The following is a 15,730-nucleotide window of genomic DNA, read 5'->3' on the forward strand; positions in this document are numbered from 1 at the left end:
AGACCCTCCCTCAGAAAGCCTTGGCTGTTTCCCCAATAGGGGCTAAGCCCTCCCTTAGCCTTTCACCCGGGATACTCCCCTTCCGCCCCACCCCCACCTCCACCCCCGAGAGCTAGGCAGGAGGAGAACCTGGGGCTCCCTCTCTCTCTTCTGCTCCCGAGAGCTGACCTTTGCTCACAGCGTAGTCCTGCATGCTGACCCAGAGGCTGCGGGCTGGCTCCTTTGCGCACCCCAGGGCCAAGTCAACAAAGGTGGAGACTTCCGGGCGCAGGCGGTAATCGAAAGGCTTTTGCTCCTCGTTTCCAGAAAGAGCCACCTCCAGCAGGGAACCCACTGACTTCTCTAAAAACAACAGAGACACAAATCCAGTGTTATGCATTTACTTAGCTCAACCTTCCAAATCTATCCTGACTTTATGGGAGCCGCAGTTCAATACATCTGAAACGGGAGCAGATCAGAGAGGGCCAACTTGGTGATTAAGTGGAACCAACCAAGATTCGGGGGAGCCCCAGCACTGACCCCAATATGGATGGCTACTGAGCATGCTCGGCCTTCAACTGCTCCCTTTTAAAGCCACCCAAGCTGGCAACGTTTCTTTGGGGCTAACGCCACCAACTGCCGGGAGAAGTGCTTGCTTGCTCCCATCTGTCCAAAATCCGGCACTGATGAATTTGTTTTCCACAACCCCAATGGGTTCTAATATTGTACAATAAGGACAATATTTTTTCTCTATTTTCTCCAACCCAGTGTATATTTTTATACTTCTCTTATTCTGCCCCACTTCCCCACTTTTCTAAGCTAAAAAGCCCCCCCCCCCCAGCATCTTTCTACCCTTTCCTCCCACTTCTGGAAACTTATTGGATTATTTTAACAAGCATTATTACACTGTGACTCATTTCTGCAAATCTTTCATGCTGTTGACCAGATTACCTAACTGGGGAACGTCCACTTCTACTCCATCACTGAACAACGGCGTTTTCAGCCAGTAAGCGGTGTCCTGTTCTTCGGGGGACATCGGCGACCCTTGCAGCATCCCACCCAGACACCGTCCAATCAGCAAAGCGACAGTTCTCTCGAGGTCCACAAGCCACACCCACACCTGGGCAGGCTGAGGTAAGGGTATTCCAGCTGGATCAACCAGTTCAGGACCACCTGGGAACATGGAGCAATCAGTGTTTTAGAAAAGTGGGATTACAAGTCCATTTCCGCTCTGGAATCCCCCCGTTGGAAAGGAAAAGATCTACTCTGAGTCAGGCTTACCATGAAGAGGCCACTGTAACTCCTGGTCTTCTAGAAGCACCGCAGCCGGCAGGAGTCTGTTAAGGCAGTCCAGAGGTGGCAAGAGATCCAGAAGGTAGCTCAGTAAAGATCGGGCTACTGATACAGGCAGCAAAAGCAGGGAATTCACGATCTGGCAAAGCATGCTTCCTGCTGCAGACACGTAGATGACATCTGGAATGGGGGGGAAAAGACTCATTAATGAGTGGCAGGCCTGGAAGGCTGCAGCAGGAAGGGGGGGGGAAGATGCCAGGATTTATAAATGTATCCCCAATTACAATTTCATGGGCAGCCTTTCTCAGTCTGTGTGGACTTCAACTCCCAGAATCCTGGCTGTGGAATTCCTTCCTCTTCCTTCCTCAATTGGAGGCAGGCAAGTCCTAAGAATCCCCCTCCCCCGACATAACCTTGGCATCCCTTGACCAGACTCAAGAAGCAGCCTCAAGGTTCCCATGTGGTCCCAAGACACAGGCTAAGCATTTGTAGCTGTTACTGCAAACCAGGACTATAACCAGCATAGCCAGACCTGACATGTATTTGGGTATTTAACCATACAAACATTCAGCAAACATAAGATAATTGGAGAAAAAGAGTCTGATAAACATAGTTCTATAATTGTAACTATATTCTCTATTGAGCACAATCAGATAAACAGCGTGCACACACACACACACACACACACCTACCTCTTAATTTTTCACCTACGCTGCCATTCCAAGTGCTCTCCTTCAGCAAAGTAGCCGAGCGGGAATAGATCTCCGTGGCATGAGGCAAGAGAAGCTGGAGGTGCTTGTGCAGGAGGGCCACGCTGCTGGAGTTCTGCAGCCAAGAGAGAGATGTGAAAAGGTGCTCCACCAGGTAACCTGGCTGACAGGGAGTCAACTGACTCCTCCGCTCACATGATGACCTCTAGCCAAAAGGTTGCACCTAAGACTGCTGTCCAGTAGGTTCTTTATTGTTTCGCTTACTCTGGGGATGGCTATAGGAACCGTGGCACTAACCTCGCCGACACTGTTAATGTGACAGTAGGCCAGGAGCTGTTTCTGCAGGGAGCAAAGCAGTTCGTGGAGATGAGCAGGCTGGCTGTTCTCGGAGGAAGACGTCCCAAGTAAAAATTTGTCACTGTTTTTCTCCAGCTCTCCAAACGCTTGATCCTACCGAGGCAGAAGATTCATCCCCCCCACATACAAAGTTTAATATGCCTCCCTACGTACATTTCCCTTCCTTAATTTTAATCCCCACCCACATTCCAATAACTATAGGAGCCATGTTTCTACTGATAAATATACTGCTTTCTAGATCTGCTTTAAAAAAAACATTGTGTGCTTGCTACTAATACAATTCTCACTGATTGGGAAAAAGCACCCAGGAGTTAGATCTGAGATGACATAACCAAATTATTAATCCAATTTAAAGAGGGTGGACAATACTTAAAGCTGTGAATAAAAACAGTTGTTCTTTTCAAACAGCTGTTCCCCCCACTGCACCCCTTCCCCCATCAGCCCTCTGATCCAGCCAGTGTTTCTGGACTAAACTATTCGGGGGGGGGGGCAAGAGTAAGTAAGGTAACCCAGGCAGTGAACTCACTGTATAGAACCCCAAATTGCGCAGGAGAGTTTTCATTAAGATTTCGGCCAGGTGAGTATCAGGGTGGTGACTCTGGGCCCCATAGGCTGCGTCAGAGAGATTCCCATAAGCGATGCAGAGGGAGGAGATGTCCGTGGCATCAGAGGGGGAGCTGTAGCCGAGCAAGGAGGCGACATGAGTGTGGTCTTGTAGGCTGGTCAGAATAATATCCAACTGCATTCTCTGAAGGAAAAGAAGAAAAATGATTTCCTTCACTTAGAAATCTTCTGACAATAATGGCCAGATAAGACATCAAAGCAACATCACTTGCACATGGTTTTCAGCAATATTACAGCTGATTTTTTTTGACTTAACCTTCACACTGCCCAGCAGTACAGAATTTCTCTGAAAAACAAAGTTCATCTTCCCTTTTCAGCTGTTCCAAGAACTTACAATTCAGAAGCACACTAAGCATCAGATCCTCAGCAGCAGCAGCAGCAGCACCCCGTAAATGCTCAGGACTTCTTACCTGCCCTTTGGACAAGCTCTCCCATCGGTCAGGGCCCTGGGGAAGGAGGGAGTGCAGCAGCTCCATCCTCTCCCTCAAAGGAGGCAGCAGCATCGTCGCTCCAACTGACAGGGTCTCAATCACCACCTAAAATTTGGAGGGAGACCAAACCACGTCAACATTCAACTGAAAGCTGCAAAACAGACTTGATATCATTCAGCAAATGTATTTTGAAATGACTGCTCCTTCCTACTTTTTGTCAGATTTCACCTCAAGGCCGTGGTGAAATTCAGAACTCAGTGCTGAGCAACTGCCCAACTGGTGGGATGAGAGTCAAAGGATCCGGACCTGAATCCCCTAGAGCTACAGTCTAAAGGGGCTTCCCAACTGAGACTGACCTCCTGTATTTCATCTGGGACAGAGGAATCCATCAGGCGAAACAACAAATTCCGCAGGGGTCCTGCCTGCCTGCCCAGGATGCTGGTGGCCACTCCGCCGGCCAGCGCCAGAGCCAGGTGGTTGGAGAGCAGCTTCAGACAGAGCTTTAAGAAGGTGTGGTGCTCCCTGCAAAACCAGGAGTCGCCATTAACAGAAGCCTCTCCTACCTCCCTTTACAAATGGGGGAGTTTGACTGTTTGACTTAACTGCTGAAAACACGAATGGGGGAGCCCTCCCCCCAAAGCCCCGGTGGGCCTTGTCCTACGTTCTGTCTCATGCTACTGTTGAAACAGAAATGAGCAAAAGTTCTCTCCCGCCCAGCAGCAAAGCCTTCAATTGTTCACAGAAAAGTCCATACATTATTGCCACAAAGGATTTCTTAGGTCAAAGGATGACTTAATCAGAAATCTTAAAAAAGAGGAATTTTAGTTCTGCATTCATGATAAAACAAGATTAACTCGTGATGAAAATACCATCCATATTAGTAACAATAATCACAAGAGAAGCAGCCGAAAGGATTTCATACCCCCCATGAGCAAGTAAGTACCTTGAGGAAGGAAAAGGAAGAGGAGGAATCTCACTATTAATTTTGTCACAATACTGCTCGAGGAAAGAACGGAGGTGGGAAAAGGTGCTTTCTTCAAGATCCACACAATACGGCCTGTGCCAGGCCACAACTTGCCTGCAATCGAAGAAGGAAAGGTTAAGGAACAAAGAGGAGCAGAATTAGGCTGAGCCAATAAAAGGAGACCTAATATGAAATGCACCCAAGTTCCTTCAAACTGAGCTCGTCTTCAGGGGAACGTCCACGCGGCTTTATTGGCAACATGGCAGCAGCGGGTACCACGGCCTTCCTCCAGGGGTTTCAGCTGCCTCCAAACTGACCCTGCTGAGTGTTTTCACATCAACCCTAGTTAGCCAAAGCTTGCTCATCACAGCAAAACCTAAAAGCCTCCTTTTAATTTTTACAGCCATTTCTGTTTCTCTTTTATACACACTGCTAATAAAGTCCTTTCCGTTTATTCCGATTGAGATGCTGTGCTGGAAACAGGTGCTTTTTCGGGGGCTACCACTTTTTCCCTAATAGCCTTACCTTATCTTTCTTCTGTGTCCAATACGCAGGAAGAGTGATTCAGAAATAAATAAAAGCAAAACTGAAATCTAACTTAGTTTAAAAGAACACAATTAACGCAAAATCACACTCTATCAAGGTCCCTGGTGACGAAGGGCCCCAGGAGGAAAAGGCCCAGTGCTCAAAAACATCAGGCACTTCAATTAGGTGTTGGCAACTAAAACAACACGGCTTTATTTATCACACGGAAGCGCACACGTGCACGTATGACTTGCCTATCTCTGGGAAGGGCTGTCCAAGCCAGGCTGTGGGAAGTTCCAGCTGAAATCTGCTGAATGGCGACTCCATCTAAGCCACTCACTTTCTTTGGCTTAGTGATGGGGCCGGTGGAATTCCCTTGGCCACACTGCCCCATGGAGTTGTTGCCCCAAGCGTAAACTTCATTATCTAAAGAGAAGCAGTTCAAGATCACCACAGAAATCTCAAATGCCAAGTTCAACTTACCCGGAGCACAAGGGCCCACATTCTCTTACCGTGGGAAAGGGCCAAGCAATGGCTGTCACCAATTGAAATGTCCACGATCCGCGTGGCAGCCAGCTCTTCAATCAGCTTGGGCCGGAGAGCCGTGGCTTCTGAGGAGCCACATCCTAAGCATGCCCCGCAGCCCCAGGCAGACACCTGGATCAAAGGGGTACAAAGAAGGCTAAACCTCACAGTCCAGACTCCATAAGCCCCCAACTATAACCCAGATAAGAACTCTGACACTTTTAAAGAAATCTTGCTCAGTTAATTGACAAGCCGGACTGATTAAATCCGTATAGATGCCCGCATCATGTTTCCAGAGTCTGCCATTGTCCCCTGCAAACAACGAAGGCACATATTGACCCCTTAAAAGCAGGAATAGGAGTTGTTACGCTTGGTTCTCTTATCAATGAGTCTTTGCCTAATTTTTGGAATAAACAAACATTAAGGAAGCTCTTTATCAAATTATTTCTTCCCTGTTTTGCAAATAGCTCCAACTTAAAGTGAACAGGGAAAGAAGCTTTAGGAACCCAAGTACAGTTTCTCTTTCCCTCAGGCTGCTGCTGAGCCACAAACTCCTTCAAAGAATTAGTGAAGCTGTTTCTGAGCATTGTGTGCTCAGTCGCAGCTTGTTCTGCTTACTTGTCCAGTTGATGTTAGAGCCAGTGAAGACTGGCTTCCGGCACACACTTTCCGTATGAACATCCCCTGTAGAGCTTCTATCACTTTGGGTTTATACACTCGGTTGGTGTCTCCATGACCCAGTTTGCCTGTTGGGACCAGACACACAAGGGAATTTACAATCTGCAGATCGAAGGCTATGCAACTGACATCCATGTAAAATAAACTGCCAACTTCAATCACAAATATTTAATCATAACATTACAATTTAGCAGCAGCAGCAACAGCAGCAAACGGCAATGATGCTGCAATGTCCAGAGCCAGGGTTGTTCCCTAACCTGTGTGCCAAGCTCCTCCACAGATTAGCTGCACTGGCCGTCTCAGCAGTGGGCAAGTGTCACAGCCTGCTGCTCTCTAGTTCACGTGTCCTCAGAGTTTCCACCTATCTCCCAAGTGGGCATTCCTGGCCTTTATGGTGTTAGTGAACCAGGATAAGGTAGGCCCAATATTAACCGATCTCAAGCTGCCTCTCTCCCGTTTGGCTACAACAGGACCTCTAGCTAAAGATCCATCTGTTCTGCCAGTTTGAGACAGAGGAAATAGAGAGAAAAGACTAGGCAGCTACTGTATTTACTCATGTGCACATTGCTCCATAATAAAACAAATGTTTACCATTTATGATGGCTTAAAGCTTGAGCAAACATTTCTGCAGATGAAGGCAACAGTCCAAATAGGATCGTGGGCTTTTTCAGGCTGGACATTCCTTGCCTCAAGCAAGGCTGTCACCACTCAGCCAAGGCTCTTACCATTATCTCCTCCTCCAAAGGACCAAACGGTTCGCCCATCTTTGGACAACGCTATGGTGTGAGAGCTGCCACAGGAAACCTCCCCAACGTTGCTAATATCTTTGACGAGAGTTGGGATGTTACGGCTGTTGCTGTCACCGTGACCTTGTGAGAGAAAGCGGATTTATAGGGTTTTGTCTCTTTATGCCTCGCCATTCTACCAGACGTACCCTAGAACCAGTTTTTACCCTGTTTTAAATGAATTCTTTTTAATTAGCGCTGTTTAAAGAATGTGGAAAATGAGATTATTCCTGTTACCTAGCCGGCCAAAGTCTCCTTCTCCCCAGGTGTATAATTCACCATCCTCGGTGACAGCAGCACTATGCCGGTACCCGGCTGATACACAAATCACCACCTGGATAAGAGGGCAAGAAAGTTCTCCTTTTAGATTCCAGCCCCAGACGGAGAAGCTCCTTAATAAACTGGACTACAGAATGATGACATACACGAAAAGGCACAAAGAGAGAAACAAAAACCTTAGTGATGTGAACCTTCTGAAAGAAGAAAGGCAGACAGTTGGTTCATTGGCACGGCATACCTTTCCTTGCAAAGGTCCCTGGATAAGCTTAGGGTATTTCTGTGTGGAGCTATTTCCGTGGCCCAGTTTCCCATAGTCGCCGTCCCCCCAGCTGAAGACTTCTCCTTCGGTGGTGAATGCCAATGTGTGGCCATCTGAGCCTTTTGAAGACGACACCTTTTTGATTGACCGGTGAGGCTCAAAAGTCAACTTCTTCAGAGTGGACTGATTGTTGGAGTCACCCAATCCTAACCGGCCATAGCTGCCTTTGCCACAAGCTCGAACAGAGCCGTCCGTGGATATTACAAAGGTGCAATACTGGCCAGCTTCAATCTATAGCAGGGAGAAAAAAACCAAGAGTCCCTCAAACATCAGCAGCTGATCGTTTTTTTTACTACGCCAAGCAATCTACCCTCACTGATCAAAGATACTCACTGTCTGCGCATCAGAAAAACTTGGAGCCAACTTAGGCTGAAGGATTTTCTCCTGGGTCCCTTCCACAAGTTGGTGGCTGCTGTTGCTGCCCCAGACATACACCTCGCAGGTTTCAGAAACAATGGGAGTCTCTCCAGTCTGGATGCTATCGGGACTGGCACATGTCCTGGAGTAGTCCGAGGCCATCCGGCAGACCTATTAAAACAAGCAGGCCTTTCATGAAACAACTGCCGGCAATTATCCAGCTGTCTCATTAACTCCATTGAACCTCACACCTTCCCCAACTTGGCACTTGCTGTATGGTTAGATTTCAGTTCCAGGAATTCTCAGACACAGAACTAAAATCTGGGGACCTGGGAAGTTGGATCGGGGGATTCACTTCAGCCCACTTTTCCATCTCATGCATGGAAGCCCACCAACCACATTAGATATGAGTCTTTTAAGACAGAACACTCTTTTAAGTTTCAGTCGAGATTTCTGTGCCCCCAAGGCCGTTCTCCAAAAGGAAAGATCAAGTGGCGGTTGATACCCCCAGACTTATTGTCATGGGGGACTTCAACCTACCATCCGTTGGTGAGACGTCAGAGGTGGCTCGGGAGTTCATGGCTTCCATGACGGCCATGGACCTGACCCAGTTAGTACAAGGCCCCACTCACACAGGGGGACACACTCTGGACTTGATTTTCATCTCTGGTCAGTGGCTGAATGATCTTGGTAGAGGGGACCTAGACATTAAACCCTTGTCATGGACAGATCATTCGCTCCTTCACTTAAGACTTTCAAGCCGCTTCCCCCTGCTGCAGGGAGACGGAACCAACTAGATGGTTCCGTCCCAGGCGCCTGATGGATCCTGAAAGGTTCCAGATGGAACTTGGGCCATTTCCTGAGACTCTGGCACACGACTCGACTGAAGACCTGGTGGCCGCCTGGGATAGTGTGGCCGCAGGGGCTTTGGACCGCGTCGTGCCTTTGTGGCCTCTGACCTGATGCCAACCTCAATTGGCTCCTTGGTTCTCCGAGGAGCTGAGAGAGATGAAGCGTTGGAAAAGACGCCTAGAGAATGTTTGGAGGACTAGTCAATCCGAATCTGACCGGACACAGGTGAGGTCTTATATCAAGACCTACCTAGTGGCGATAAAAGCGGCAAAATCTAACTATTTTTCCACCCTTATCGCATATGCAGAGAACCGCCCAGCCACTCTGTTTAGGGTGACCCACTCCCTCCTTCGGGTGGGAGTGCAGGAAGATCCCTTGCAGGGTAGAGCTGAGGATTTTGTGCAATTCCTGCATGATAAAGTTGCTCAGATTCGGGAAGGCTTGGACTCCGACTGGGTGAGTCCGGGGAGGGAGACGGGGGTGAGTCTTGAGAATATTATCTGGGAAGAGTTTGACCCCGTGGCTCCCGAGGACATGGACAGGATTCTGGATAGGCTTAGTGCTGCCACATGTTTATTGGACCTGTGTCCCTCCTGGTTGGTACTGGCCTCCCGGGAGGTTACACGAGGCTGGCTCCAGGGGATTATAAATGCTTCTTTGAGTGAGGGTGCCTTTCCTGCTGCCCTGAAAGAGGCGGTGGTGAGGCCCCTCCTCAAGAAGCCTTCCCTGGACCCGGCTGAATAGCTAACTACTGTCCGGTCTCCAACCTTTGTTTTGTGGCGAAGATTGTTGAGAGTGTGGTGGCACGACAGCTACCCCAGTACCTGGAGGAAGCTGTCTATCTGGACCCGTACCAGTCGGGCTTCAGGCGGGGGTACAGCACAAAAACGGCATTGGTCGCGTTGGTTGATGATCTCTGGAGGGCTCGGGACAGGGGTTCCTCCTCTGTCCTGGTCCTATTAGATCTCTCAGCGGCTTTTGATACCATCAACCATGGGATCATGCTGCAGTGGTTGAGGGGGTTAGGAATTGGAGGCACTGTGTTACGGTGGTTCTCATCCTACCTCTCCGACTGCTCGCAGTTTGTGTTGGCAGGGGGGCAGAGGTCGACCTCGAGGCGCCTTGCTTGGGGGGTGCCGCAGGGGTCAGTCCTCTCGCCCCTTCTGTTCAACATTTATGTGAAGCCGCTGGGTGAGATCATCTGTGGTTTTGGGGTGAGAGTCCACCAGTACACTGATGACACCCAGCTGTACATCTCCACCCCAATGGGTGGAGAGCAATGATGCCCTTGATGTGATGTCCCGCTGCCTGGAGGCCGTGCTGGTCTGGATGGGGAGAAATAGGCTCAGGCTCAACCCTTCCAAGACTGAGTGGCTGTGGCTCCCGGCGTCTCGGTATAGTCAGCTGGTGCCATCCCTGACTATTGGGGGTGAATCTTTGCCCCCCACAGAGAGGGCCCGCAATCTGGGTGTCCTCCTGGACTCACGGCTGTCTTTAGAAGAGCATATGAAAGCTGTAGCCAGGGGGCTTTTTATCAGGTTCGCCTGATCTGCCAGTTGCGTCCCTTTCTGGACCGGGACGCCTTGTGCACGGTCACTCACACCCTCGTCACCTCCCGTCTGGACTATTGTAATGCTCTCTACATGGGGCTCCCCTTGAAGAGCACTCGGAGGCTCCAACTGGTCCAAAATGCGGTCGCGTGGGTGGTTATGGGTGCACCTCATTACGCCCATGTAACACCTCTCCTGCGCAAGCTGCACTGGCTCCCAGTGGTCTTCCGAGTGCAATTCAAGGTGTTGGTTACCACCTTTAAAGCGCTCCATGGCATAGGACCAGGATATCTACGGGACCGCCTTCTGCCACCAACAGCCTCCCACCGACCAGTTCGCTCCCACAGGGAGGGACTCCTCAGGGTACCGTCAGCCAAGTTATGTCGGCTGGCGACACCCAGGATGAGAGCCTTCTCTGTCGGAGCTCCTGCCCTTTGGAATGAACTGCCCCCGGATATTCGTAACATCTCTGACCTCCGGATCTTTCGCTGTGCCCTCAAGACCCTACTGTTCCGACAGGCGGGGCTGTCTAACTGAATGATTTTAAATTGGGTTTTAATTTTGGGTTTTAAAATTTGGCCAATAATAATAATAATAATATTAATAATAATAATAATAATAATAATAATAATAATAATAATAACAACAACTATTATTATTACTATTATTACTATTATTATTATTATTATGTGACTGCAAATTCCCTTCTCCTAGCAATTTGCATAGCTAAGCAAAGATAGGGCTGCTTTAACTGGGCTTGTTTTAATACTTTTTAATTTAAAGCCGGGCCAGAATTCAATAAATATAATTTCTTCAATATTCTGTAACAGTTTATTACGTTGAATCTTGGGAAGAAGTAGGACAGAAATTCAATAAATATTGAAATAGAACCAAATAGTCAAATACACAGGATCAAGGACACATATCAAGTTTCCTTCACACTTTCAGAGGAGTGAGAAATTCAAGACTGGAAGAATGTAAAACAGGCTTTTTTCACCCTTAATTTATGGCTAGGCAGACAGACGTACCTCCTCAAAGAGACACAAGGCTGCCTCATAGAGCGAGCACAGCCCTTCGGAAGTCCTGGTTGGTTCCCTCCACTGACTTCGGTCTGCGGATGATCCCTGTAAAATAAGTTACGGAAGAGTAATGCCTGAAATATAATTGCACACATATAAAAGTATATTAATATACCTCACCAACCAAGCAGTAGAATATTTCCCTAAATGAAACAGACTTAAAAGGAATTTATTTCCTCAAAATAACAGCACTTTATGGCACACACTCTGCTAGAGAGAAGCTCCCCGAGGATGAGCTCCAGCACAAGTCCAAACGGTTGGAAGACTAAACCTCTGGTCCCGGTGACTGACTCAGATTGGATTCAGCTCTTTATTTTTTTTGCAAATCATTGTATGCATCTTCTTCGGCAATCTACTTTCAGTTTATTTTAGTTTTACACCAGAATGACTGTATTTTCATTTGCTTCTTCTAAACAAGAGACAGGCAGTACAGGTGCCAATGTTTCAAGCTACTAATATTAAAAGAGCATATTTTTTTTGTAGCTGCTATTAACTAAAAGCAGAGGCACCTCTCAAGTAATTAGGAGTACCTAACACAGTTCTAAGTTGCTGATTTCTGTTTTGCCTATTTTACTTAACATTTTATTGTGATTTCCTATGTTCAAATCAGAATGACTGATAGTTGAACCAAAAGCAAACATTTAAAGTGAGGGTTTAAAGACGATCAACTCTTTTCAAAACTGTTCAAATGCCATCAACCACAGGTGCCGACAGGACGGAGAGACATCCGATATTATGCCACCTCTAGTTGCAAAGAAGCTACAAACTCCTAGATTTCCTTTCCTCCCCCCCCCCCCCCACGAGAGCAGTGCATACGTACCAAGGACCGCCTCATTTGCATTAGAATCATCATGAAACAATCAAAACTGATCATGCCTTCTGAGGTCTGCAGCAGCTTGGTCTTCTCCATGGTGTGGACTACGGCCGATGCGCTGAGGGCCATCTCGATCCACTCCAAGAGGTACCGCAGGGAGCCACGCTGAGCAGCCAAGCCCAACAGCAGCTCGGAAGCCAGCCTTCGCCCGAGGGTATCCGCCCCGGAGTTGGGGATCGTTACTCCTTTAAGAAAGACTGTTACTTGAGAGAGGCAGTCCAGGCCCATGGGGGGGATCTTGCTCTCGTTGGCTAGAGATAAAGGAGGCAAGGAACTGACCACCTCAATTGCTGTGTGAATGACGTCATTGCAAAGGCTGATCCCGGGCCCCGCAGCCGGAATCATCCAGCTTTGCCTCAGCAGTGCAAAGAGCAGGCTCAGCCCGGTCCGCACCCCCATTTCGATCAGTGCATCAGTGCTCGACCTGGGCCTCTCGCTGACCGAGTGGATGTCCGTGGAGCCCGAGTTGCTTTCCGGAGAGTGCTGCTGCTGCTTCACCCGGCCTTTATCGTGGTACTTATTGGAAAGGGCGTAAAAGATGCGCTGCAGGACCAGAAGGCGCTTGCGAAGCGCCCCGGCGAAGGGGGAGTCCGAGCACACCATCTTGGCCAGAGCCAGCTGGCTGCTAAGGAGGGCGTCCAAGTAGTGATCCTGCTCATCGCTGGACAGGGACTCGCGTTCAAAATCAGGCAGCTGGGGCCCTTTGAGGCAAAAGACCTGCTGAGGCAGGGGAACCACTTCCTTGTTACTGACAAGCTTCGCGTAGAGGACGGAGACGCCTTCCCTGGTAGCGATCGACTCGCTGTCTTCCGTGATCCAGGAGCTGTTGAGGTGCTCCAGCCATTTCAATTTCACAGGTGGAACCATGGTCGCCATGCTGGCCTACTGACTGGCCATCCGTTCTAGGATGGAAAAGACACTCATGACTAAACAGTGGACTTATCCTACCCCACCTATGGGCAGCAAGGTGGGTGGCACATAAATTTAAGTCACAAATTTAAACAAGAACAAACCACACCTTCTTGATGTGTGCATTAACAAGCAAAATCAAAGCCTGCCTCTCGCTTCCTGAATTAAGAACCTCGTTCCCTCTAAAAGAGAAAATATACCTGTGTGTCTGCTGCATTAAGACCACAAAAGTAAAGCTGTGTGAAGGATCTCGGTTGCCTTTTACTTCGGTAACTCCTGGCAAAACGACAGAGGAACTAATTTCTTCACTCAGAGGCCTTCTCTGCTTGTCAAAGTCCTACTGCAAAGCTCTCTAATCTACTAAATCAGGGATTCAGTGTTTAGACTGAGCAAAGAAAACCACCTATTTTGCACGACTGGGAATCCCAGCACACATGCAATACCTCTTTCCTGCAAATTGGGGATTAAGGATTGGCTGGCTGAATTGTTGCACAGACAGGAAAGTGGTTCCGTCAGCAAGTCAGCCGCCGCCACCATCAGCCCCAACTTCTCTGCACTCACTCTCTTCTTCCAATGGTCGGCTTTCCCAAATCCCTCTTCACTAACTCCTTAGAACTGGATGCTCACTAAACACTAATTATTCATGAGCCCGGTATGTTAAAATGAAAGGGAAAGTGTATGTCCAAAAAACCCAGAGTTTCTTTTATTAAACTGCATTTCCAGGCCCCAGTCTCATGTCTACTGGATTTCAACTGCCACTGGTGAAATACTGACGACCCAATTGCCAGGGGGAAATGCCCTCTGATCGCAATGGCTAGATTCCCAAATTGTCATGATAAGGCTATATATTATTCTCCCCAAATAACCCCAGAACTGGGCCTCCTTCATGCAAACTCATGCCTGTGTACAGCAACCACACTGTCCTCAAAGGACAGAGCCATTCCTCTGTCCAGAGGAGCTGTCTTCTCTCCTTGCCCCTTGCCTTGCTTGGATTAAATTGCACTGCGTTTGCACATATTTGTCCCAAATGAGGACCCAGTTTGTGGGGGCAATAAGCTGACTTTGTATAAATATACAAAAGTATGAAGGCTATTGCTTAACGCACTGTAAGCCGCCCTGAGTCTCCGGAGAAGGGCGGCATATAAATCAAATTAAAAAAAAAAAAATTGTCAATATCACCAAATGGAGAGTTTTATATGCACTTCAGCTCAAAATCTAAATGACTTCCCAGTTTCCACTAAAACTAAAAAAAGTAAAAGGGAGACTAGCAATGGGATAGAGCCAAGTGCCCAACCATCGTTTTCTGACACCATGGTGAATGATATGCCTGAGAAATTAAAGGGAACCAAGAGTTTGCCTCTCCTCTTTTCCATTCCCTGCCATATCATCTGCTTTAAAGCAACCGTATCCTAAAATGAGAAGTAAATCAGATTGGAATAGATCCACATAATCAGCATAACCAACTGGCATTTGGGGAAATGAGTATGACTGATCACTTGGTGCACTGACCAGAAAACAACATCTAAATTAATTTCCCCACAGGTGGCCTTATTATATGGATGGGTACAATGAAATATGACAACCCTTTATTAAAACTCACACATACAACTTTATGTATGTACATGAGAAGGTCTATATGCACATATACATACAGTTGCTTTGATTCTTTTAGGGCATCCTTTGCAGACTCTGCCTTACCTGTCAGATTCTCATTTTCTGGACTAAGAAGACAACAGAACAAATTCCAATTGTGCTACTGTGGCCATTTTAAAAAGGCATATCAAGATTTAATTAGGGATACACCTGCATGCCAATGCAAACATACACAAAGCAACAGGGAAAGAAAACAGTAACAGCTGACATTAATACAGGAGGAAGATTTATGCTACAGATTGCACTCTTTTCCCTGCTTGTTGTGTGTTCTGCATACCAACACCCATGATGAGGACTGCAGAAAGAACCACTGTCACACGTTCATTGCTATAGCAACAGTGCTGTAAGGAATCAGCCTGAAAAGGCTCAAACAGGACAAGCTTCATTACTCGTCCCCAGAGGGATACAGGGTGGGCACAATCAAATATCCAATATTTCCCAGGGTTAAAGGGTTAAATATGACTCAGTCATCAATATTTATGTATTGTATGATACTAAGAAATCTCCTTATTCTTTGGGCAATTAATATTTAAATTATTTTTCTTGGTTACATTGTTCTTTTTAGAAGGACAAGCTTTCCCATAAAAAACTTTCTTTATAAACAATATTTAATAAATAACTTCTTGCTGTACACTATGTGCAAATAAAGGGATTATAACCTAGACAGAGAATTTTTGTCCAGAGCTATGAATTAAAAAAAAAAGGATATTAAAGCCCAAATACAACTCAACCATGAAATTCATAACTCAACAATAGGCAAAGATATTGCTGGTATTTTATAATCAAACAGAATGACGCTAGACTTCATCTGATGTCCCCAAAGGTGATCCCTTTATGACATCTCAAGCAAAACCTCAGGAGCCAAAACCTCACCTGCAGGGCAGGTGCTTAAGACATAATCCAGCAACTGTGGGTTTCTCCCGTTTGCCCAAGGAGACAGATCACAATGTAGGGGCAGAATTGAAGAGCTACAGGATTACAGCTTCC

General features: G+C 47.4%; 1 protein-coding gene across 1 annotated transcript in view; it reads right to left on the bottom strand.

Annotated features, from left to right (window-relative positions):
• Positions 1-15,730, bottom strand: part of HERC1 (HECT and RLD domain containing E3 ubiquitin protein ligase family member 1) — a 55,621-nt gene that overhangs the window by 37,539 nt on the left and 2,352 nt on the right. The window contains exons 2-19 of the mRNA XM_070953394.1: positions 12,128-13,083; positions 11,257-11,352; positions 7,803-7,997; positions 7,389-7,700; positions 7,109-7,205; positions 6,812-6,955; positions 6,027-6,154; positions 5,396-5,540; positions 5,138-5,309; positions 4,338-4,472; positions 3,751-3,916; positions 3,374-3,499; positions 2,866-3,087; positions 2,280-2,432; positions 1,965-2,097; positions 1,261-1,452; positions 931-1,152; positions 169-342 (exon numbers count right to left, since the gene is read on the bottom strand). Coding sequence (XP_070809495.1) covers positions 169-342; positions 931-1,152; positions 1,261-1,452; positions 1,965-2,097; positions 2,280-2,432; positions 2,866-3,087; positions 3,374-3,499; positions 3,751-3,916; positions 4,338-4,472; positions 5,138-5,309; positions 5,396-5,540; positions 6,027-6,154; positions 6,812-6,955; positions 7,109-7,205; positions 7,389-7,700; positions 7,803-7,997; positions 11,257-11,352; positions 12,128-13,057 — 3,742 coding nt within the window. The 5' untranslated portion in view covers positions 13,058-13,083. The remainder of the gene's footprint in view (positions 1-168; positions 343-930; positions 1,153-1,260; positions 1,453-1,964; positions 2,098-2,279; positions 2,433-2,865; positions 3,088-3,373; positions 3,500-3,750; positions 3,917-4,337; positions 4,473-5,137; positions 5,310-5,395; positions 5,541-6,026; positions 6,155-6,811; positions 6,956-7,108; positions 7,206-7,388; positions 7,701-7,802; positions 7,998-11,256; positions 11,353-12,127; positions 13,084-15,730) is intronic.

The sequence above is a fragment of the Pituophis catenifer genome, unplaced genomic scaffold, assembly GCF_029215685.1.
Source record: "Pituophis catenifer annectens isolate HBS135680 unplaced genomic scaffold, rPitCat1.0.hap2 SCAF_14, whole genome shotgun sequence".
Classification (NCBI taxonomy): domain Eukaryota; kingdom Metazoa; phylum Chordata; class Lepidosauria; order Squamata; family Colubridae; genus Pituophis; species Pituophis catenifer.